This window comes from Tiliqua scincoides, chromosome 4, assembly GCF_035046505.1.
Source record: "Tiliqua scincoides isolate rTilSci1 chromosome 4, rTilSci1.hap2, whole genome shotgun sequence".
Taxonomy (NCBI): Eukaryota; Metazoa; Chordata; class Lepidosauria; order Squamata; family Scincidae; genus Tiliqua; species Tiliqua scincoides.
The window spans coordinates 211249032-211272509 of NC_089824.1; the positions used below are offsets into that span (position 1 = coordinate 211249032).

A 23478-nucleotide genomic window follows, 5' to 3' on the forward strand; every position below is an offset into this window, starting at 1 on the left:
GTAGGATTGTGCTGTGAATTTGCTTAGGTGAGATGTTTGAGTGAGATCTGCTAATCTGTTAGGGGCATGGGATATGAGCATGAGAAACGAATTCAAATTTCTGCTTAGCCTTGAGGCGTAGTGGGAGCCTCAGCCTAGGAAGAGGAACCTCTGTGTAGAGAGAGAGAAAGAGAGAGAGACTTCTGAGAATCTAAGGGCTGTTGTGTGAGGGTGACATCATGGCTTGGTGGGAGACCACATACTTTGCATGCAGAAGGTCCCAGATCCAATCTCTAGCATCTCCAGGTAGAACTGAAGAAAGATCCTTGTTTGGAACCAGGCAGATTTTCCTAGGCCTTCACAGGACAGACAGATATAAGTTATAGGCATTTCAGATAGGCAGACTTGAAATAAAACTATTTCAGGAGGCTTGCGCTGCATCCAACGTGGGATTGCAGCGAGCAGCGGCTCAGCCACGGGCAAAGGGAAGCTCTTCCCCTTACCCCTGGGTAAGGGCTGCGCGCCCCATGGGTCTCCTTGGACCTGCACCACCTTTGGAGGTGGCACAAGTCCAAGGAGAGCTGAGCGGCTTGAAGCTGCTCCGCTCACCCCGGGGACGGGGGTTGTGATCCGGCATAACCGCCAGGTCCCAGGCCCATCCCTGGCTCCCCACGTGCCGGCCCACCCCCGGGCCTGCCCTCCCCCCACCCAGTAACAACTATATTATCTATTTCTATAATGGGTAAAAGTTGTCCTATGATGTAAAACTCTTAACAGTTCATAGCACAAAACTGCTTTTTGGGTGGGGGAAGCAATTTAAGTGAAAGAGTCAGTTGGATTCATTTGTTGAAATGTTTTATGACGCCATTGCAAGAAGAAGAAGAAATGTACTGGAAAGCTGACAGAAGGCCAAAAATATTAATATACTAGAACACAGTGAACTTTTTGCAAGCTGTAAATATTTTCTCAGATTCTCAAATATAGGCAGGAAATGTGTTCAGCTCTTTCTTTCCTAAATCATCCTAGAATACACGAATAACGCAACCCATCTCCCCAAACTATATTGCCAGCTAGTGTTATCTGTTACATTAGAACCTTTGGAGAGGTGTTAGCAGTACAACAGCCATGCAACTGAGATTAGATGGGCAGCCCAATCCTGAACCCAGTGGTGCCCAGAGGACCAGTAGCACCAAAATGGCAACCACTACATCCTATGGGTGCTGAGGCTACCACCAGGGTCTCCCTGGGGTAAGAGAGTGTTTGCTCACTTATCCCGGATAATGCTGCTGTGGCACCAATTGGTCTTCTCTCCTCTGCACCTGCGTTTGAGCAGGTGGAGAGCCAAGGGGACCCATGTCCAGTTGCCCAGCTCAGGAGGGGGTTCAGGAGGGGGTTCAGACTCTGCCACCATCTCCACCACCCACAGGCCCAATCTTCTCCTTCTTCCTTCCTTTCTCCGCACCATTCCACCCATTGCCACCTCCCCTCCACTCCGAAAATACTAACTGCGGGTAAGTTCTGGAGGAGTGCGGGCCAGCCGTCCATGCAGTACTGAGGCTCAGTGCCTGCTCTCCCTCCTCCCCAGTGCCATAAACGTGGCTTACAGCATGTTTACAACAGTTAGAGCCAGTGGTACATGCATACCACCAGTGCTAGAGCCCTTAAGATCGGCTCTAAGACAGAATTCTTTGAGCATAAGGTTGAGCTTCACAGCCAAGCAGACTTAATCCCATGTTTTCATATGATCAAGGCAAATAGTCATTGCACCACATGCCTTAAATCATATGCCCTTTCCTGAACTATGATGATGATGATGATGATGATGATGATGATGTAGTGCCATCAACATGTATGACATTTTACAAAATACAAGAGGATTAAATCCCTGCCCCAAGAGGTTTACAAACTGTCATTCAACACAGAAGAGACAACAAAGGAAGGAGAGGGAAAAGGAAACAGGGTATCAAATGTAAAATAGCAACTAAAAGATTCTGACCCCCAAAGAAGGTTAAAACTCAAAGCACAAGGATGTTTTCAAACATGACACTAAAGTGCTTTTTGCTCTTCTGCATTCTGTAATGCAATTGCGAGTTGGCTTGAAGGCACAATCGATCTGAAAATGGCTCGCGTCCATTTTCCATCTTGCATTAACACCCTCAGACAGCACAGACGCATTACTGGATACGTGCTATCCTGTATCTTGAACAGTTGTGTGGAAAAGGGAATTTGGGCAGATGCAGCTTTTCTGCCTTCCTGCAACATTCTCACATGATGGGCTGCACCTGCAGAAGCCACTGCCTCTGTACCAGTGTGAAAGGTTCAGAAACCCTGATCTTCAGATGACCATGCAATTGGATGGGAGCAAGGACCTACTGTCAATCCCTTTCTCTTGACATCTGCACCCCCAAAACTCTCCCCTCCAGATGTCCCCTAGTCCCTAGTAAAGTGTTCATCAGATGGCTTCAGGAACACAGGGCTAGGACTAAGTGACTAAGTACATAGGAAAAGCCCTAGTCAGATCAGGGCAAAGGCCCAACTAGCTGAGCATCCTATTTTTCACCATGTCCCACCAGCTGCCTCTGAGAAGCCCACAAGTGGGAGAGAAAGGAACACTCCTCTCCCGCCGCTGCTGCCCTGAACCTGCTGTTCTGAGGCGCACTGCATAGCCATCACCCAGTAGCACTGAAAGACCTGCCCTCCAGGAATTTGCCCAATCCCTGGCCTAGCTAGAGGGGGTGCAAAGCACTAAGTTTTGCAGGGAGCCTCATTGCAGCATTCAAGTGACCCCTCCCCTTTCAAGCCATTCTGGGCTGTGAGAGCAAAACAGAGGCAATGCGTCAGGAATGGCTCCAAAAGGGAGGGGGAGGGGCTCCTCGCACGCCACGGTGAGGCTCCCTGCAAAACTTAGTGTTTTGCACCCCCACTAGCTACACCACTGCATAATTGTATCAGACATTTGCCCCTTTACTCCCTCCCTTCCATCATGTGGATAACACCCATGTTTACAACTCCTAGACAAAGTTTATTACATCCGTTCATTCCCATGATTAAGAACTACTTAAATTTACAAATTTCTAAGCATTTTTACTCTAAGCACAGCTACTTGAGAATAAACTCTATTGAAACCAATGGAACTTCCTTCTGTTCTATTGAGTTCAGTAGGGTTTATTCTCAAATAGATGTGCATAGACATGCAGCATACAAGAAGCAAGCTTGAGAAGGTACACACCATCTGTGCTCCAAAAGAATCCAAAAATTAGGACTCTTCTGAACGAGTCATTAATATAAAGTCATGATATACAATATAGAGCCAGGATGATGTAGTGATTTGGGAACTGGCTTTAGACCTGGAAGATTCAGGTTTAAATTCCTGCTCAGCCATGAAGCTTTCTGGGTGACCTTGGGCCAGTCACTATCTCTCAACCTCATGTATTGGACAGGACAAAAGGAGGGAAGAAACTATGTACACCACCATGAGCTCCTAGGAGGAAGGGAGTATAAACATGTGAAAAATAAATAAAGCAATCACATTTTTGTCCATTGTCAGATATGAGACACTAGAAACACAAGCAACTTAGGCAATATATATGTAGGATTATATGCAGAGAGATAACTGAAAAAGAGGAGTAGCGGTGAAGATCTCCACAGCCATATTCTATAGTCTCACAGCCCATTCCTAAAGGCGGTGGGGCTGCCGGGTGCAACAGCACCAAAGCGGCTACCGCTGCATCCTATAGCCCTGTGGCAGCTACCAGAGGTCTCCTCAGGAGAATGGGACTTTTGTCCCCTTCCTCTGGGGAAAGCCCCAAGCCCTGCAATGGGGGACTTCTCAAGTCTGCACCAGCTATTTTGCTGGCACAGACTTGAGAGACTCCATTTTGGGCCTTCCAGCCCAACACGGGGTTCAGGGTCCAGCAGAGCTAGTCCCAACCCTCCTTATGCCTCAGTTGTATGCCACTGAGCCAGTAGAAGCATCAGTATCTGGGTTCCAATCCTCTTTTGCCCATATCTCGGGAAGTTAAGAGCCCAGTCCTGCCTAACTTTCCAGTACCAGTGCAGCTGCAATGCGGCCCCGAGGTAAGGAAACAAATGTTCCCGTACCTTGAGGAGGTCTCTGTGACTGCCTCCCCACCACAGGATGCAGTACATGGCCCTACTGCTGCACTAGCACTAGAAAATTGGATAGGATTGGGCCCTAAATCTCTCAGCCAAATCCGATTTCCCACCATTCATTCAATGGTGCAGGGTGTTGGTGGTCAGAAGACCAACCAGAGGTAAGTTATAAAAGTACTTACCTCTGGATAGGCCTTCTGGCTATCTTTGGGTCTCCTTGGACCCATGGCAGCTATGTGACTGGAATAAGACTGAGGAAAGAAAGGTAGAGGGGTGGGCTGAAAAATGGGGGATAGGATTCGGCATGAGCTTTTGCCATTGAGATTTACCCCTCCAGAACCCCTCCTTTCCCTGCCTCCCCCACCCCTGCTGCCAACGTAATGACACCAACATAGTCTCTGGCAGCCATTTGCACCAGTGGCCCAGAAGCAAGTGATGGTGTCCCGACTTTTGCACCACCACAAATTGCCTTGTGCTGCCAGAGTATAAGTCCTGCCAGCACAGACCCAGGAAGGATTAAAGCACCATGTAGTGAATAGCCTGCCCTTTCACGGTACAGTTGGACAGTCTTGTTTTGAGCCATCGATAGCATATTATAGAACAATTGCTTTTTCTAGTGCATCTTTAACCAATGAAATCAGTTTGCTTTTTAACAACCCAATCCTAATGGTGGCAGTGCCGCAGCACCAAAATGGCAACCGCTGTATCCAGTGGCCACACCAGGGCTGCTGGAGACCTCCTCGGGGGAAGGGGACTTTCATTCCCTTCTCCCGAGTCAGGGCGGAGGGGCTGCAAAGGGTCTCCTCCAGTCTGTGCCAGCTATTTTACCAGCACAGATTGAAGGAGATCTATGTCAGGCTTTTTCAGCCTGACACAGAGGATAGGATATGGTGGAGCAGGGCTGTGCTGGTCCCACCTCTCCACCGCCCCAGTTCTTCCCCCCTCCCTGAACTCCCCTACCCTGGAACACCTCCTCAACTGCCCAGAAACTTCACACCACCACCTGGCAGTGCACCTTACCACTGGCACTCCCCCAGTGTCAGTCTTCTGGGGCTGAGTCCAGCACCGGCGCTCCTTGTTCTCCCAGTGCCCTAAACGTGCTTTATGGCACCCAGTGTGGGCACTGGAGGCCAGCGCCAGCACTGGGAGAGAATAGGATTGGGCCCTAAGTCACTGCAGGTTGGACTTTTGTGCTGAGTAAATTAAGACATCATGCGCAGCATGTCAAGAAATGCAATGTGTGTAGATCAACCAATGATCCTTGATGAGAAAAGTCTACTTCTCTATTCTACTACTCTAGAGTTGTCTACTTCCCTAAAAGTCTACATGTCCCTATTTCCAACTCTGCAACACTGAAGGAAAGGTCTGAAAGCTTGGGTTCTTATATTTTGTTTGCACTTCCCTGAAATGTTGTTGTACCAAGCATTGTGCAGTTTCCAGTGACCCAGGGTGGGCACAGAGGCCAGGCACTACCCCATCCATCACAGCACTGGCAGAACTATGCAGAGGCCCAGCCTTCTCCCTCCCTCCCTCCCTTTGCATTCTTCAGCCATCTCCTAGCAACAGAGAAGCAGCAGCAGCAGAACTTGGGCTCACTCAAAGCGGGCTCTTCTCTCACCTGCCTGGCCACTGGCTGGATCCCAGCTTCAGGCAGTGCTTGCCTTCTGCCTGGCCGTCAGGGGATGCCAGCCAAAGGAAGGAGCCAGGATGTCGCAGAAAAACAAACTGAACTTCGTGGCTGAGGCTCAGATCTGGTAAATTGTAAGGGATGGTTATTTCCCTCCCCCCCCCTTCCCTGAATAAATAACGCAATCTAGAAAAGGACTTGGACCGGTGCAAGTCCTTTGAGCTGGGCCCAACAGTGTTGCGAAAGTGACATAAAGCACTTTCGCGCCACCATCTGAAGAGGGAGGCCAGCCCAAGCCCCACTGGGCCGGCGGAAAGGTAAGCCTGCGGCGGCTGAGTTAGACCAGTACAAGGGTCTTGGGGGGCAGGGCGGGACATAGGTGTTTCGGGGCAGGGGCAGGGCGGACAGCAGACAGGTCCATGAGCAGGCTGTGGGGTGGGCCACAGGTGAGTGGGGGATGGAGTCAGGATCAGGCATTTGTGCCGGATCCTAACTCTGGTCCCGGGTGACCTGGAGCAGTTCCAGGCTGCTTAAATCTGTGCCACCTCTTTAGGCGACACAGATCCGAGTAGCCACATTGGGGCTGCTGTGGCTTTACCCAGGGTAAGGAATTCCCCTTGCCCCTGGCTGCGCCACAATCAGCCAGCTGGCCTCTCCGTTCCAGCACAGCTTATGATTGGGCTACCCATTTTATGCAATCGCTTATAGTCCAATCCAGCATTGGAGTCCCACTGCTGCAGACTCCAGGCTGTGTCAGCCTCAGTAATTCAGCAGCAGGGACGTGTCACGGGCAGGAAGGGGAGTGCATGGGGAGGATCAGGTCAGGGTGGGTCTGGGGAGGGAGAGGGAGGATGGAGTTGCCAGGATCTGCGAGGATCCTACCCTCCCAAACCTTGCCTTGGAACACCCCCTGGCTCTCATCGAACATACTCCAAAAAAATGACTGGTATAGGTCCAAGGAGAGTCATAGGCAATCAGGCAGACAACCAGTGGGTAAATTTACTTACTTCCTGCTGGTTGTCCAATTGCCTCTCCCCACCACAGCATGCAGCACATGCCTTTTGGGTACAGCTGCATGCTACAGTGTGGCTGAGGGTAGAACTGGGCTGTTACATGACAATCAGCAAGTAACTAGCAAGTAACACCTTCCCTTTTCAGCTAGCTCAATATCCTTTGTGATCATTCAAGTGGGAAAGGCAGGGAAAAAAATTGTACGGTAGACCAAGGAATAAAAGAACAAGCTGTTACAATCCATTGACATCTGAATTATTTCATAACAATACCATTAAAACTGCAGTCTAAGCTACTTCTGTGGCACAAGCCACAGTTCAGTGAAATCCAAGTACATTAAAGTCACTCGTTTCGCTCGAAGTACTTCATCTTAACTGAATTGTGGGTCAGGCTGTTCAGAGAACAACATTGCAACCCACAATTCACTCAATCCAAAACAATGGCATAATGCATTGTAATTACTTGACAGTAAATATACTGTGACTTGCTGCAGGGTGGGTTTGGGGCTTCTTTGTGTTTTCAGTCCTTGAGAAAGACTTGCCCAGTAGAATGACATCTCAATCCTATCCACACTTTCCTGGGAGTAAATCCCATGGACTCTGATGGGACTTACTTCTGAGTAGCCATGCATAGGATTGGGCTGTCAGTCAACTGGATCATTAGTTCTTCAACCCAGAGTAACCAGATGCCATAACTATAAAAGAAAACAAGGCACCCCAAAATGTAGGGCACCCAAGAAAAACGTAGCACATGACAAAATAAAAGCTAAAAACACTCGTATATTGATTTCATGTGTTTAATTTAAATACTATAATAGTTATTATTAAATTTAAAACTATATTACACATAATTAATACAGGGCACAATCCTATACATGTCTACTCAAAAGTAAGCCCTATGTGTTTGATGGGGCTTACTCTCAGGAAAGGGTGGATAGGATTCCATACATAGTTTAATAATTACCCGAAGGTTATGTGCTGCCTGTAGGGGCCCACTCACAGGGAGAAGGAGGACATTTAAGCTCTTTTCTAGGACACGAGGCTAAAAAAGAGAGCATGTCCTGGAAAAAAAAGAGGACATCTGGTCACCAGGCCTTCAACTGCAAAATTCATAATGATGGTTGGAGGCAGGGAAGGCCTGTGTGTGTGTGTGTGTGTGTGTGTGTGTGTGTGAGAGAGAGAGAGAGAGAGAGAGAGAGAGAGAGAGAGCGCAGTGCTGCAGGGTGCACTCTGCACATGGAAACTAGATGGAGTGCATGTACAATCACGGGGGGGGGCTTGTTGCTGCCACAAGCTCTAGTCTCTCTCTGCATAGTAATGGGCACATGCTTATTACTACACAAGGGGAGAATACGAGAACTGTGGCTGCAAGAGCTCAGCCTCCCCTGTGATTGCACATGCACTCCATCCAGTTTCCATGTGCAGAGTTCACCCTGCAACATTGCAATCTGTGGCTTCTGGGTAGCCCCCAGAACGCCTTGCAGTGCTACAGAAGTGCCTCCCCGGCCATTCACTTCACCACATGTCACTGGTCAGGATGGTGGCAACTTTTGCTGTCACTGCAACATTGCATGCTGTGACTTTTCTCTATGAGAATGAACGGCAAGCATATCAGGGAGAATAAAGGGGAGCCCTGGGGTATAATTCAGGCTAAACCTCCTCCATATTTTGGTGGTCTCTGCAACTGCTAATCAATCTTTTCTGCTCTGCCCCTTTGCCCGCATAACCCCACCCTGGTCATGGTAGAATACAGTGGGAAGTGGCCTTTTTTCAAAGATATCTCCAGCTTTCACCACAAACAGCTTCAAGGGAGTTTATAATGACAGTAAAAGCAAAATCCAGTAAAACTACCATGTCAGACAGAAATAAAAACACAAAATAAAATCAGCAGAGTCAACCAATAAAACAGCAGCTAATTCCATTAAAAGACATAGAACTAAACCACACTTGATGTGGGATCTCTGTGATTAGAATGCTCAATATCTTTTTCATTTTCAAAAAGCAGGTGGGTGGCCAACCTGGCCTGGGGTCACAGTAAAGGAATGTAGTCCTTTGCCTCCATGTGACAGCCCTGATCCACCCACCCACCTCCAGCTCCTATTACCCTTCTGGTAAGTGGCCCCTCCCCACACACACACCCTAACAGTAACTAAAGAAGGAAACTAAGGTTGGAGAACTGGCAAGGAGCAAAGAAACCCTCTCCTGGGTCACAGCCCCACCTACCTGTTGAAAGGGCAACAGCATGTGAGCTAGTTCTGTACAGTAACAGTGGGTACGGGTACATGTGTTGATCCCCACCTGATATTCAGTCCCTAGTTTATCGGCTGGCAAGTTGCTCTCTCCTACTCTGACTAGACTTCTCATTAGGTTTCTGTCTTACTGAGAGCCCACTCCTATGTGGATCTACTCAGAAGTAAGTCCCATTATAGTCAATGGGACTTACTACCAGGATTAAGTGTGGATAAGATGGTAGCCTTAGATCTCCCTCCCCAAATGGCCATGACTAGTCGCTTCCCTTGCTCTAATTTTACAGTGTGGGAGAATACAGTTTTATTATTTTTTCTGTGTTTTCCAAAGTTAGAAGTGCAAAAAGAGGCGTTATGTGTTTTATTCAAAATTTACATTATAATTATAAACTATAACAGCTTTTAAAAGTGTACTAGGTAGGTGATATAGTGTCAGTAGATGCATCCACAGTCATTGCATTCCCCCAAATTAACAAACAAATAAAAACCAAATAAAACAGTTTTATTTTTTCACAGATTTCGGGGGTTTTTGTTTTGTTTTGTTGACAAAAATGAGGAATTTTGAAAGTGGTATTATCACCATTTTCTCCCACCTCTAAGCATGTCTATAAAGCACTTTCTGTTAACTCAGCTCCACTGTGATTTAGTTGTTTTTGCCACAGCTCTACTCATGCCACCCACCATGGCTGTTTACTAAGAAAGAGAAACAGGAGCAGGAGTTCTAATCACAGAACTTTCACATCACCTTATTTGGCCCACAGAGTTTAACAATAACTCATTGTTTTCACTTGTGTGAGCTAGGATAACTGGGAGACTCTAACCTCCAACTGTGGCACTGAGGTGCTCTGAAGCCCCTAGCAGCTGGATCACTGTGTATAGGACATCCAATGAGTACTTGGGACCCTCTGTGTAAATCTGACCTCATACCATGTCCCTATCATCTTTTTGGACTGCAGCCCACACACCTCTTTGAATCCCTTGAACTTTCAGCTGGGTTGCCAAACCTTCCCAGTACCTTGGCTCCACAAGCCTCCAGGTTCCCAATTCTACCACCTGGGATCCCCAGCCTGGTTTCTCAGAGCCTACTCAGCAGACAAACACAAATAAATATTGGGCCTAATCCTATCCAACTTTCTAGAGCTGAAGCAGCTGCAGTGTAGTCCCAAGGAAAAGGAACAAACATCCCCTGACCTTCAGGAGTCCTCTGTGACTGCCTTTCCTTTGTAGGATGCAGCTCAGACCCCATTGGTATGGCTGCATCAGTGCTGGAAAAGTTGCCAACGCTAAGTGCCCCAATCCAGGAAATTGGAATATCAATCACAAAAACGGAATGTTTGGACATAAATTCTTCAACCAGAGTTCGGAGTCTTGCCTCCCGAACCTTATAGAATTCTTTGGAAAGGTCAACAGACATGTGGATGCCGGAGAACCCGTGGACATTATATATCTGGACTTTCAGAAGGCGTTCGACACAGTCCCTCACCAAAGGCTACTGAAAAAACTCCACAGTCAGGGAATTAGAGGGCAGGTTCTCTCCTGGATTGAGTCCTGGTTGAAGACCAGGAAACAGAGGGTGGGTGTCAATGGGCAATTTTCACAATGGAGAGAGGTGAAAAGCAGTGTGCCCCAAGGATCTGTCCTGGGACCGGTGCTTTTCAACCTCTTCATAAATGACCTGGAGACAGGGGTGAGCAGTGAGGTGGCTAAGTTTGCAGACGACACCAAACTTTTCTGAGTGGTGAAGACCAGACGTGATTGTGAGGAGCTCCAGAAGGATCTCTTCAAACTGGCAGAACGGGCAGCAAAATGGCAGATGCCTTTCAATGTAAGTAAGTGTAAAGTCATGCACATTGGAGCAAAAAATCAAAACCACATATAGGCTAATGGGTTCTGAGCTGTCTGTGACAGATCAGGAGAGAGATCTTGGCGGGGGGGTGGACAGGTCAATGAAAGTAGCGACCCAATGTGCGGCGGCAGTAGAGAAGGCTGGTTCTATGCTTGGGATCATTAGAAAAGGTATTGAGAACAAAACGGCTAGTACTATAATGCCATTGTACAAATTGATGGGAAGGCTACACCTGGAGTATTGTGTCCAGTTCTGGTCGCCACATCTCAAAAAGGACATAGTAGAAATGGAAAAGGTGCAAAAGAGAGCGACTAAGATGATTACTGGGCTGGGGCACCTTCCTTGTGAGGAAAGGCTACGGCGTTTGGGCCTCTTCAGCCTAGAAAAGAGGCGCCTGAAGGGGGCATGATTGAGACATACACAGTTATGCATGGGAAGGAAAAGTGGATAGAGAGATGCTCTTTACACTCTCACATAACACCAGAACCTGGGAACATCCACTAAAATTGAGTGTTGGGAGGGTTAGGAGAGACAAAAGAAAATATTTCTTTACTCAGCGTGTGGTCGGTCTGTGGAACTCCTTGCCGCAAGATGTGGTGCTGGCGTCTAGCCTAGACACCTTTAAAAGGGGATTGGACAAGTTTCTGGAGGAAAAATCCATTATGGGTTACAAGCCATGATGTGGATGTGCAACCTCCTAAATTTAGAAATGGGCTATGTCAGAATGCCCATGCAAGGGAGGGCACCAGGATGCAGGTCTCTTGTTATCTGGTGTGCTCCCTGGGGCATTTGGTGGGCTGCTGTGAGATTCTGGAAGCTGGACTAGATGGGCCTATGGCCTGATCCAGTGGGGCTGTTCTTATGTTCTTATCCAGAGAAACTAGCATAGCTAGCTCTGTGTGGACAGGTTCAATACCCCTTCCTTCTGCACCCTGCCAAGTCATAGCTACCCAATTGGATCCATGTCCCAAGCTCTAGCATCTCTTTGCTCTTCTTTATATGAGAGGGGCTGTCTAATAGAGAATGCTTAGGACCCTTACAAAATTATAGTTCCCAGGTAGTTAACTTTGATAGTTAAACTGATTTTCTAGTGCAGAGATACATTTGTGATTCAGTGTGTGTGTATGTACGCACTGTGTGATATATAATGTAGATATACTCTGAATTACTGCAAATGTATATTAGATTGGGTTTCATAGAAGCTTAGTTATGTAGAAACTGGGAACTTTATTCACGTGATGGTGCTGGGTGTCACAAACTAGACCTGGAGCATCATCCAGAATTCTGACACAGAAGAGAAGATTCCAACTAGGACAGTAGAACTAGCACCCAGTGCAAAGGTGCTGACCTTGTACTCCAAGTCTGAGCTTGACAGTCAGGAGCAGGACCCTGAAGCCATAGACTTCTGACAGTACCCCCAAAGCCTTAAAGAGTCCCTGAAGAAACTGGGCCCCTCTATGGCTGGAGTCATGCGCTCCTTGGCACCCGCTTGCCAGTGCAAGCCATGTGTCAACCAGAACATGACAGAGAGGTAACAGAATGTTTGACCCTAGTTTTGAGGAACGTCCCTTTAAAGTTCTTTGTGAGATGGCACCTGAGAGGGTTAGTCAGGTTCAGCAAGGGTTGTAAAGGCTCAGGTGGAACCCCAATTCTTTAAGTTCTCCCAGGAACCTGGAAAACCGGTCTCTAACTAGCCTGCTTTTCCAGATGCTTGAGCAGCAAATTTTGCTTGCTAGTGTGTTTTCTGCGCCATTCACCCACGCTCACACCTTGGGGCTCTCAGCCACAGCTGGGTCTCTATTGAAATGATTCTGGCTCCTTCCATTGGCCAGAGATTAACCTCCTCTTTATCAATGCAAATTTCACACCATGAACACTGAGAATTCTGTTAGAGACCCCTAACCCTCATCAGAGATCTAAACTTCCTAGGGGAAAAAGAATTGCCATCATCACAGTCAATGGCTGTACTGTAGATATATCATAAGTGATGATCATCCCAGCTCCATTAAACAAAATGAATGCATGTGATGTGGGTAGTAATAACCCCTTTCTGGGGTCACTATTTGCTCACAATGAAATGCTACTAAAACTGGATCAAGACCTAATAGGTATCCTATGCAGATTTAAAAGGGACTAACTGACCCGCCTATGACTGAAAAACTATTACTAAGAATATATATGTATTACTTTTCAACAAAAACTAGTTCACAAAGCACTTGTAGAGCAAAATAAATGGCTCACTGTTCCCAAAGTACTCACAATCTAAAAAGATGCAAATGAGGTACCCACAAAAGCCACAGGAAAATATGCCCTGCTGGGGTGATGGGTTATGTGCCAGTCAACCAATCCTATGCGTGTCTACACAGAGGTAAGCCTCATTATGTTCAGTGGGACCAGAGGCTCCCAAAGGAGAGCCCCCACAGAAGAAGGAACAGTGGCTTCAAAGCTCCCAACACCTCCTCCTCCGGGAAGAACCCAGAAGTGACTACCTTGCATGTTGCACCCTCCCCAGTGTAGTGCCTGGGGCAGATGCCCCTCAGGCTCCATCCCAGTTGCATCTCTGAATGGGACTTAATTCTAGGAAAGTGCGTTCAGGATTGCACCCCTTACCTTAACTGATATCTTATCCACCTTCCTGGCCTCTGTTTCCCTTTCTGGGTCCACTAAGACTTGCACCAGCTAAATTGCCGGCACAAGTCCAGTTAGATCCACTAGGGCGGTGGTTCTCAAACTTTTTAGCCCAGGATGCACTTTTTAGAATGACAATCTGTCAGGACCCACCAGAAATGATGTCATTAACCTGGCAGTGATGTTATGGCCGGAAGTGACATCATCAAGCAGGAAAATTTTTTAGCAATCCTAGGCTGCAATCCTATCCACTCTTACCCAGGAGTAAGCCCCATTGACTATCATTGTTAAAAGCATATACACTGTAGCCTGTTAAAAGTACAGATCTCGCCAAATGCAATCACATGCCATGTTGGCATCAAGTCTAATATACTAAAAATAAAACATTAAAATAAATTAGGACCTACCTGAAATGGTCTCGTGACCCATCTAGTGGGTCCTGACCCACAGTTTCAGAAACAGTGTGCTAGGGCATCAAGAGCTTACCTCCGGGCAGGGGAAGAAATGTTCCCTTACCCAGAGGAGACCTACAGTGCAATCCTATCTTGGGCTAGAACAGGCAAGACAGGAGGCTTGTGCTGTATCCAGAGCAAGATAGAACTCCAAAGTGGCTCAGCTGAAGGTAAGGGGAAACTCTTTGCCTTGTCCCCGGGTAAACCACTGCAGCCCCATGGGTCTCCTTGGACTTGCACCACCTCCTGAGGTGGCATAAGTCCAAGGAGAGCAGAGCAATTTGAAGCCGGATCCCAGCCCCGCCTCCTCCTCCCCGCCCTCCCCCTGTCGCCTCCCTCCCAGCTCCTCCCCGCTACCCGCTCACTCCCTATGTCAGTGCAGAGGCTGGATTCAGCCTCCGCGGGCCAGCGGCCCAGCCAACTCTCAAGGAGGTGTCTTAACTGATACCTTAACTAAGGGACTTGCACCAGCCCAAGGGCGAGTTTGGATTGCGCCCTTAGAGAATGCAGTCCCACCCCCACAGGATGCCACTTGCACTCCAGGATCATAGCCACATCAGCACATGGGGGGGGGGGTTCCCAGTGGACTGCCTTTCCAGAGGCAGCAATCCTTAAGGCCCTCTGCTTACACAATCCACACTTGGTGTTCAGAACAGAATTGTACCAGTGACTCCCCTTTCTGCAGAAATCTGAAGAGTTGTCTTTTAGACTACCTCCGAACATCTTGCAAGGCAATGCTTTCTTTGTGCCAGGAAAGATCACTTTCAAAAAGAACAAGAAGCTGCAAGGAGATGGCCTAGACGATGGGGATTTCTAACAACGCCACTTGAAGAGGTAAATATGGAGTAACAGATGTACATGGGGGGGGTGTCAATTTTGTTACAGTGCTCACTTTTGCTTCGTGGCCTGTATTGAAAAGCAATCAACCACAGCATAGCATGTATACTCTAGCAGAAATGTGGGTCTGGAGAGTTTTTGCATTGAAAAATATTGAGAAGAGGGGACTTTGCATTTTATCAGTGTCGGAAGAAGTGCTCTTGAAGCACGCAAGCTTCACTGCTTCTCGAGTTGTCATTTTCAGAGCAAGAGGTGAAGCTCTTAAGAGGCAGAAGCAGTTGCCAGGGTGATGCAAGCTTCCCCCCCCCCCGTCACTCCAGTCTTCAGGCTGATGTAAGAAGCCTGCACAATTAGCAAGGCACAATTAGCAAGGCCTACATTACTTGCTGAACTGTGTTGCTTCAGGCTGCCATGCTTCAGGCTGCCAGGGCAGTCAAATGCTTGCACAGGCCTCCAGCTTAAGACGGATCCAACCTTCCCTACTGGAGTTAACACGAGTCGCAAAAAAGTGTGTTTTCACAACTTGAGTAGAGTCTTTAGGAGTCAAATTCCCGTGCCTGGCAGCAAATGAGGGGAACGATAATTGCAGGTGCCACAACGCACCATGTAAGCGGCCCTTCCTGCTCATCTTTGGAGGCATTCTGGCCACTCCCCAGAATGGTTCCAACGGCAAGTGGGAGGGGCCACTTACACTGCACATTGCGGCACTTGCAGTACTTACTGCGCAGCCCTCCCTGTAGCTATTCTACTGCCAGTCCCCAAACTGAATTGCATGCCTGAACACCATGAGAGCTGGGGAAGTGATCGCTCTTCTTCATGTAAATCCAGCATTTGCACTTCCTATTTAAACAGCTGCTCAGTGGCGTAGCTAGGTCATTTGACATCCGGGGTCCATAAATTTTTGTCACCCCAAGGACATAATTAGCTATTTAATTATTAATTAATTAATAATTGAACAATTAATCATGTCATATGGGGTGACAAAAACTTATGAATTATTAATTCATTCATTCACATTTTTATACCACCCTTCCTCTAAGCAGCTCAGGGTGGTGTACATGGTTCCTGCCCTTATTTTATCCTCACAACAACCCTGTGAGGTAGATGAGACTGAGAGATAGAAAGCCTCCTGGATGTGACTGGAAGGTACTTCAGAAACTGCAATGAGTCAAATCTGTGGGTTCCAAAGTTGCAGATAAAAAGGCCCACCGGTATAGCATGATGACCCCCAGAGTTCACTCCAGTAGTGATACCTTCCACAAAACCTTCCAAGCAGCAGTCAGTAGGATGACCTACTTCAGGGGTGTCAAACATAAGGCCCGGGGGCCAGATGCAGCCCACAGAAGCTTTTTATCTGGCCCTCGGGCTCTCAGCTGCTGAGCAATGCTGAGGTGACACTGCTGAAAGGGTGGCCTACCTGATAATTGGGCTCCCCGGATCTTGAAATATGATCCAGATTTGTGTATTTTCTCTCCTGTCATTAGCAGCTAATGAGTTCCTGCATGAAAACAGAGTGTTTATTTCTGGTTTTGACCTGCTTAATGACATCACTTCCTGTGTAATGACATCACCTCCGGCCCTCAGCAGGCATCAGGAATGCTTTTCGGCCCTCTGTATGACATGAGTTTGACACCCCTGACCTACGTGGTTGGGTATTATTTCTGGTCTGGGTCACTTTTGTAGGCCATGGAAGCTGCTATTTAGGAATGGTTTTCATACACGGTGGTTTTCTTCATCAATCCATTTGTTATCAGCCTCAGTCCCACTACAGAGCATGGAAGGGGCTTCCTCCCAGGAGGGCAGCCTCAGTCTTACTGACCACAATGGGCTTGCTTGTGAGTAAGGCAACCAACACTGTTCTAATACTCCACCTCCAGCCTGGAGCCTGACACTGGGCAGGGTTTGTGCCTCCAATGGGCAGCCCAGCCCTGGGTATGTCTCTCAGCCACAGTCCCACTAGAGTCCATGGAAGGGGCAGGAGGTTGCACATACACATCATGGCTTGTAACCCGTAATGGATTTTTCCTCCAGAAACTTGTCCAATCCCCTTTTAAAGGCATCCAGGCCAGACACCATCACCACATCCTGTGGCAAGGAGTTCCACAGACCAACCACATGCTGAGTAAAGAAATATTTTCTTTTGTCTGTCCTAACTCTCCCAACACCTTGACCATTTTAGTTCCTTGTCAGTGTACTGTGAAATGAAAAAGGTCGAAAATCACTGATCTATTTTGTGGAAACATTCTCAAATATTAGTTTCTTGCTAACTGACCCGGTTTCTCAGCCTTTGTTACACTTCCGTAAGCCGAGGACACTTAAATGTCCTTTAAGTAGCCTTAAAATAATATACTTCTTAGCCTTAAAATTCTCTATATGAAAAGGTGAATTACACAAGCATCCAAAGCTGTACAATAAATAGCCTTGTATCGGATGCCAAGCAAAAGGTCACCAAGTACCGCCTATGGTGGGAGCAGTATAAATATCTAGATAGATAAGAGCTATTACAATGTTATCACAATGCACAGCTCAGCCTGAAGTGCCAATTTATTTTATTACATTGTTCTTCTATTTTTAGTTGTTAAAAGATGAAAAGAAAGAACCTCCTAAGCCTAAGATCCCACTTCCAGAACACTTACAAATCCGACCTGTGACACCCGTGGAAACATATATTAAGGTTAGGCAATAGCAATGTACTTTTAAATTGCAGAAGAATAAAAACATACCTTGGGAGGCCACATGAAGATTCCTAATCAGTAGCTTTGCAGTGGTAGGTCTTTAAATAAAGGTCAAAGGAGATGGCACAGGCATCTTGAGAGCTCAAGACAGGAAGTGTCCTTTGGATGTTCTGCTGAGCGCAGGTTTCATTTTGCAATTTTAGGTCTTGCAATAAAGCAGTCCTTCTGTGTAGGACATAAGGTTATATATCCTTGGGATAGTCACCTCATCTCTGCAGGTGCTGGAAGCAGGGAGAAGAATTACTGCACATTTCAGGAGCACAAATGGGTTGATCTTGAAAGAAACCTTTAATTCTTGAATGTCCCCATTTCTGCACTTAGATGTCGCACGAACCACCACCAGGCCTTAAAAGGCACCGCGTACCACTTTCTTATTGATGAGAAGATCCTGTGTGGGTCCTGTCTAGGGCAGTGTTGGGCCCACCCCCATCTCCTCACTGGAGGAGCCCCACAATGAGAGGCTGGGGAAAAGACATCATGCCAGGAGTGCTAAGCATGCACTCAGGCTTATAGAGGTTTGCCAGTTTATAGGCAGCTATGTGCCCACTGGTCCTGCCCAGCCTAGTAGATGCTCAGGAGGAGGCACACATCCTCCTGTGGGTCCTAGTGATGATGTCATTCCTGGGGCCATTTCTCTTGGGCTCCTGCCTGTGGCCATCACAGCTCACCCTTACTCTGCTACACCAAACACCAGGGTGCTACAGGCACAGATACCCAAGTAGAGGGCCTAAGACCTGATGTGGCCCTTGGAGTAATCTTACCTCAAGCCCTATCAAATTATAATCAAGAAGTGATTTTAAAAATCTTGCAGACTTTCACTTGTACAGCACAGAACTTTTTCAGATGTTATGAAAAAGATATTCTACACTTGTTTGTATAGGGGTCCCATGTTCCAGAAGAAATCTAGAAGAAAAAGGGGTATTCGCAAAGCACATATGAACAGCCCTACTGGATCAGGCCATAGGCCCAACTAGTCCAGCTTCCTGTATCTCACAGCGGCCCACCAAATGCCCCAGGGAGCACACCAGATAACAAGAGACCTCATCCTGGTGCCCTCCCTTGCAACTTAGAACATAAGAACAGCCCCACTGGATCAGGCCATAGGCCCATCTAGTCCAGCTTCCTGTACCTCACAGCAGCCCACCAAATGCCCCAGGGAGCATACCAGATAACAAGAGACCTGCATCCTGGTGCCCTCCCTTGCATGGGCATTCTGACATAGCCCATTTCTAAAATCAGGAGGTTGCACATACACATCATGGCTTGTAACCTGGAATGGATTTTTCCTCCAGAAACTTGTCCAATCCCCTTTAAAAGGCATCCAGGTCAAATGCCGTCACCACAACCTGTGGCAAGGAGTTCCACAGACCAACCACACGCTGAGTAAAGAAATATTTTCTTTTGTCTGTCCTAACCCTCCCAACACTCAATTTTAGTGCATGTCCCCTGGTTCTGGTGTTATGTGAGAGTGTAAAGAGCATCTCTCTAGCCACTCTGTCCATCCCCTGCATAATTTTGTATGTCTCAATCATGTCCCCCCTCAGGCGTCTCTTTTCTAGGCTGAAGAGGCCCAAACGCCATAGCCTTTCCTCATAAGGAAGGTGCCCCAGCCCCGTAATCATCTTAGTCACTCTCTTTTGCACCTTTTCCATTTCCACTATGTCCTTTTTGAGATGTGGTGACCAGAACTGGACACAATACTCCAGGTGTGGCCCTACCATCGATTTGTACAACGGCCTTATAGTGTTAACCGTTTTGTTCTCAATACCTTTTTTAATGATCCCAAGCATAGAATTGGCCTTCTTCACTGCCACCTCACATTGGGTTGACACTTTCATTGAACTGTCCACCACCACCCCATGATCTCTCTCCTGATCTGTCACAGACAGCTCAGAACCCATCAGCCTATATCTAAAGTTTTGATTTTTTGCCCCAATCTGCATGACTTTACACGACTGCACACAACCAGAAAAACCTGCATAGCTGAGTAAATAATATAAGCAGCACTGCAGGAAGTTGCAAAGTCTCCCCTTCCTTCCGTGCTCAAGCGTCCTGCTTTGCATTCCATCTGAAGTGTACAGGGCAGATCTGCAAAGTATGGGACACCTGGGTCTAGGCCTGGCCTGCTTGCTGTCCTTCAAAACTCGCTTGCTCATCAATAGTTTGGGAACTCTGTGGAGGGCCATAAGTATGCATTTTAATGTATGCAGTATGAAGTGAGACTGTTTTTCCTCACCTGTGAGAATGAAGGTCATGCATCTGTTCCTCTGGATCAGGGGTGCCCAAACTCTGGCCTGGGGGCCACTTGCGACCCTCGGGGATTCCCATTCAGGCCCTTGGAGAGCCCCCAGTCTCCAATGGGCCTCTGGCACTCCAGAGACTTGCTGGAGCCCATGCTGACCCTATGCAACTGCCCTCAGAAAGAGGATGACTGTTCAACCTCTCACCTGAGCTGTAGGATGAGGGCTTCTTCCACTACTTGCTATTTCACATATATGATGCAGCAGTGGCAGCAAAGGAAAGGCTGGCCTTGCTTTGTGCATGGCCTTTTATAGGCCTTGAGCTACTGCAAGACCTTCATTCATTCATATAAGTTCCATCTCTAATAAATTCATTTATGTAAATTTATTCAAATTTTAAATAGTAAATTAATTCTTTTTTCCCCGGCCCCCAACACAGAGTGAGGCAGATGATGTGGCCCTCCTGCCAAAATCTTTGGACATCCCTGCTCTGGATGGACTAGGCGAGGAATCCTTAACCTGCTTTCCTCTCCCTCTATGTCACGCCACATGGAAGCAGAAGAGCATAATTGTCTTCATTGTTCCACTCTGTGGGTGGTACATACGGTCCTGAAAAAAAAAGCAGAAGAGGCGATCCTTTCAAAGGAAATACACCGCCTAGATATCACAAATATTTTCCAGTCTTGGCCAAGGAATAAAGCAAAAGTGCTCTGGCAAAAGAACAAACCAGAACTGTTGTTTTTTCACTGCGTATTTCTCCACTGAATAAGTCCCCCAGATATTAAAGTGATATGCAGAGAGCACTTTTGGCATGCCTTGTGGAGAGGGCTTTGCCAAAGTAAGCACAGCAGGGAAAGAAGATGCCTCGGCCTTTGGGTTTCCAGCACCCCCCGCTAACTTAGTTACTCATTAACCGGTTTCCTCTAGAGCAGTGGTTCTCAAACTGGTGGGTCGTGACCCACCGGTTCGTGTAACGGTTCCCCTGTCCCTTTAAGGGAAGGGGAAGGGGGAGGCAGCAACGCGATCCCCCGGATCAAGTCGCTAAGGGGGGGGGTGAGGGGGTGCTTTTACTCACACAGGGCTGCAGGAGGTGCAGGGAGCCCAGCTCTGCCCTCCACAGAGCTCCCCGAGGCTTGGAACGTTCAAAAAAAGCAAGCGCAAAGCACCTCCAGTTTCCAGAAGGTGCTTTGCGATCACTTGTTTTGAATGTTCCAAATCTCGGGGAGCCCTGCAGAGGGCTATGCAGGGCTCCCCACACCTCCTGCAATGTTCTGCAGCCCTGTGTGAGTAAAAGCACCCCCCCCCTTACCTCCCCCCTTAACAATGCAATCCTGGGGATTGTGTCACTGCCCTTGCCCCTCTTCCACAAAAACTTACTTAGGGAGTAAATCTCCCTAAAAGTGTGAGAAACACTGCTCTGGAGGAACTCGAGGCTGAAGGGCCTTAATGATTCTTCACACAAAATCCATCTTGGTCAGTAATCTTTCTTGTCTTTGGAAATCTCGTGTTTGTCCTTAAAATTCTTTTCTCCCCCACCCCATAAAAATTACCATGGTTTATCCAAACACTTCGAACATCCATGTTTACCTAACAGTGTAGGCAGTAGCGTAGCGAGAGGGGCTGCAAAACACTAAGTTTTGCAGGTGCTTACCTTCCTTGGGTTTGTTGCTCCGTATATGTGCGTTTCTGGCTTCAACTGGGCTGAAAGAAGTACAAAAATGTCATGGCCTGTTGGTTTCCCTTCCCAGCACCTTCCTCCACCCTAAATGAAGCTATACCCTGAGGCCCCTGTGTGATCACAGGTGTCTCTAGAGCAGGGTTTCTCAAAGGATGCTTCTAGAAACCCAGGGGCTTAATGAACACTTCATAAGTGGCCACCGTCTGCTCAGCGCAGCACTGAACTACTCCATGCACTTGCTGGGGCTCCCAGAGACCCCATTTAGGAGGGTAAAGGGCTCCTGGAGACTGAAAAGTTTGAGAACCACTGCTCTAGAGGAAAGCTTCCATTTTGCAACTGGAATGGGAGAGACGAGGCAATGGTGAAGCAAGAGTTGCTATGTCACTGCTACGTGAATAGCATTGGGCTCTTCTGAGAGCCCTGGGCCTTCAGCAGCTGTCCAGTTATGCTTACTCCTGCTGAGGAGGAGTTGTTGGCCCCAACAAGGCCAATGAAGAGGACTTCATTGTCTCGCCTTTCCCTGTGAGGAAGACATATGCCTGCGGATTGCTAAATCTCGGGCTGCTGTGAAGTTTAACGCTCTTACAAAATAAACTTTTGTTATCTACATTTATGCTCTTAGAAACAGCTGCAGTCCTCAGCGGGATTTACTCCTAGGCAAGCCTGTGGATTGCGGCCAACATTCCAGGCGCAGCTTTCTCACCAGTGGTGATGAGGAGGCCCTTTTGTTTCTCACATGGGGTTTGTTTGAACTTGCGATTATCCCCTAATGCAACAGATAACATATGAAGCAGCCGTTTTTAATTCTAATGATAGTCCCTAGAAATGTTAGCTATTAAATTTAAATCATCTGTATCCGGTCTTGCCTCTTGCAAAAGAAAATGGTGACAAAAAGCACAACAGCATTTATGCATTTAACATGTGCATAATGTAGACATGGGAAATTCAAGTATTGATTTAAGTGTCTCTTGTGAAAATGGTCTTGCTTTAAATGCTCATCCATTTATTCTGTACTTTATAGAATTAAATCCTATCATTGTCAGAACTGTTCAGTATTTTTTTTCTTTATAAGAAACAGTTTATTCTGAATAGACTTTGTTAACGAAGCAAATGGATCTAGAACAGGGGCAGGTAGAAAGTAAATCCTCTGCTTGTAGATCTCTGGGTGATTTGCTGTAGCCCACCTATAGCAAGTACAATCGGATGTACTACTGGGGCTGACCTTGTGCCAATCACTTGCCTTTCCGCCACAGTGTTTCTCAGCTGAAAACAGGAAGATTAATTGGTTGCCTCTTACCAGGTCTTTGTGCTGCTCTGCTGGCCAATTTCAAAGTTTGGTGTTAGAATCTATGTTGCAACTCAGGTGTAGATTTGTATACAGCTCATGGAATGAGTAGTGTATCTAGGGGCAGCATTGCCTGGAGCAATGATATCACGGTGTCGCGCAATGTCATGACATCATGTGACGTAGTAATGTCACTTCCGGGTTCGGAGGAGGAGGAAGAGGAGGCGGCGGCAGCTTCACAATGTGCCTGGTGCCCCTGTTCTTTCTGCACCAGCTTCCCAGCTGACTCATGTCTTTTACCAAGCCATGGCAGACTTTTGAGCAGTACTACTCTCAGAGGTTTGAAGCAACTTAGCAAAAGACAAAAGTCAGCCAGAAGCTGTGACAGTGGTGCCCCCTTTAAGTGGCACCCAGGGCAGATGTCCCCATCTGCCACACACTAGATACACCTCTGCATCGGATGCCATCACTGGTGGTGCATCTCAGGCTTCTGGTAAAAAATGAAGTAGATCCTGCAAGACTGAGTTCGGCCTCATTCTGATCAAGAAAGTAAAAACAGTATGTTGCAAGACATCATTGGGAAAAGAATCAAGAAATGCAGTTTAAAAATTTACCTAAATATCCTGTGTACTCCTCTAAATTTCAGATCAAACCATCTCCTCCAGTTCCTCAAACAACACAAGGGTTCATCGGCTGGAGATCAACGGTTCCAGGGCTAGAACTTGAGCGTTATTATCAGATCAGAAGCTGCAAGGGTGCCTTTCACAAGGACCTGCAATGGCCAAATGAACCCACTGATTGA

General features: G+C 47.3%; 1 protein-coding gene across 1 annotated transcript; it reads left to right on the forward strand.

The window, feature by feature from the left end:
- Positions 1 to 5799: 5799 nt before the first annotated feature.
- CIMIP1 (ciliary microtubule inner protein 1) lies at positions 5800 to 23478 on the forward strand. The gene is made up of 4 exons (XM_066626050.1): positions 5800 to 5846; positions 14654 to 14735; positions 17314 to 17412; positions 23323 to 23478. The coding sequence occupies exons 1-4, from the start codon at positions 5800 to 5802 to the stop codon at positions 23476 to 23478; spliced, it is 384 nt and encodes a 127-aa protein (XP_066482147.1).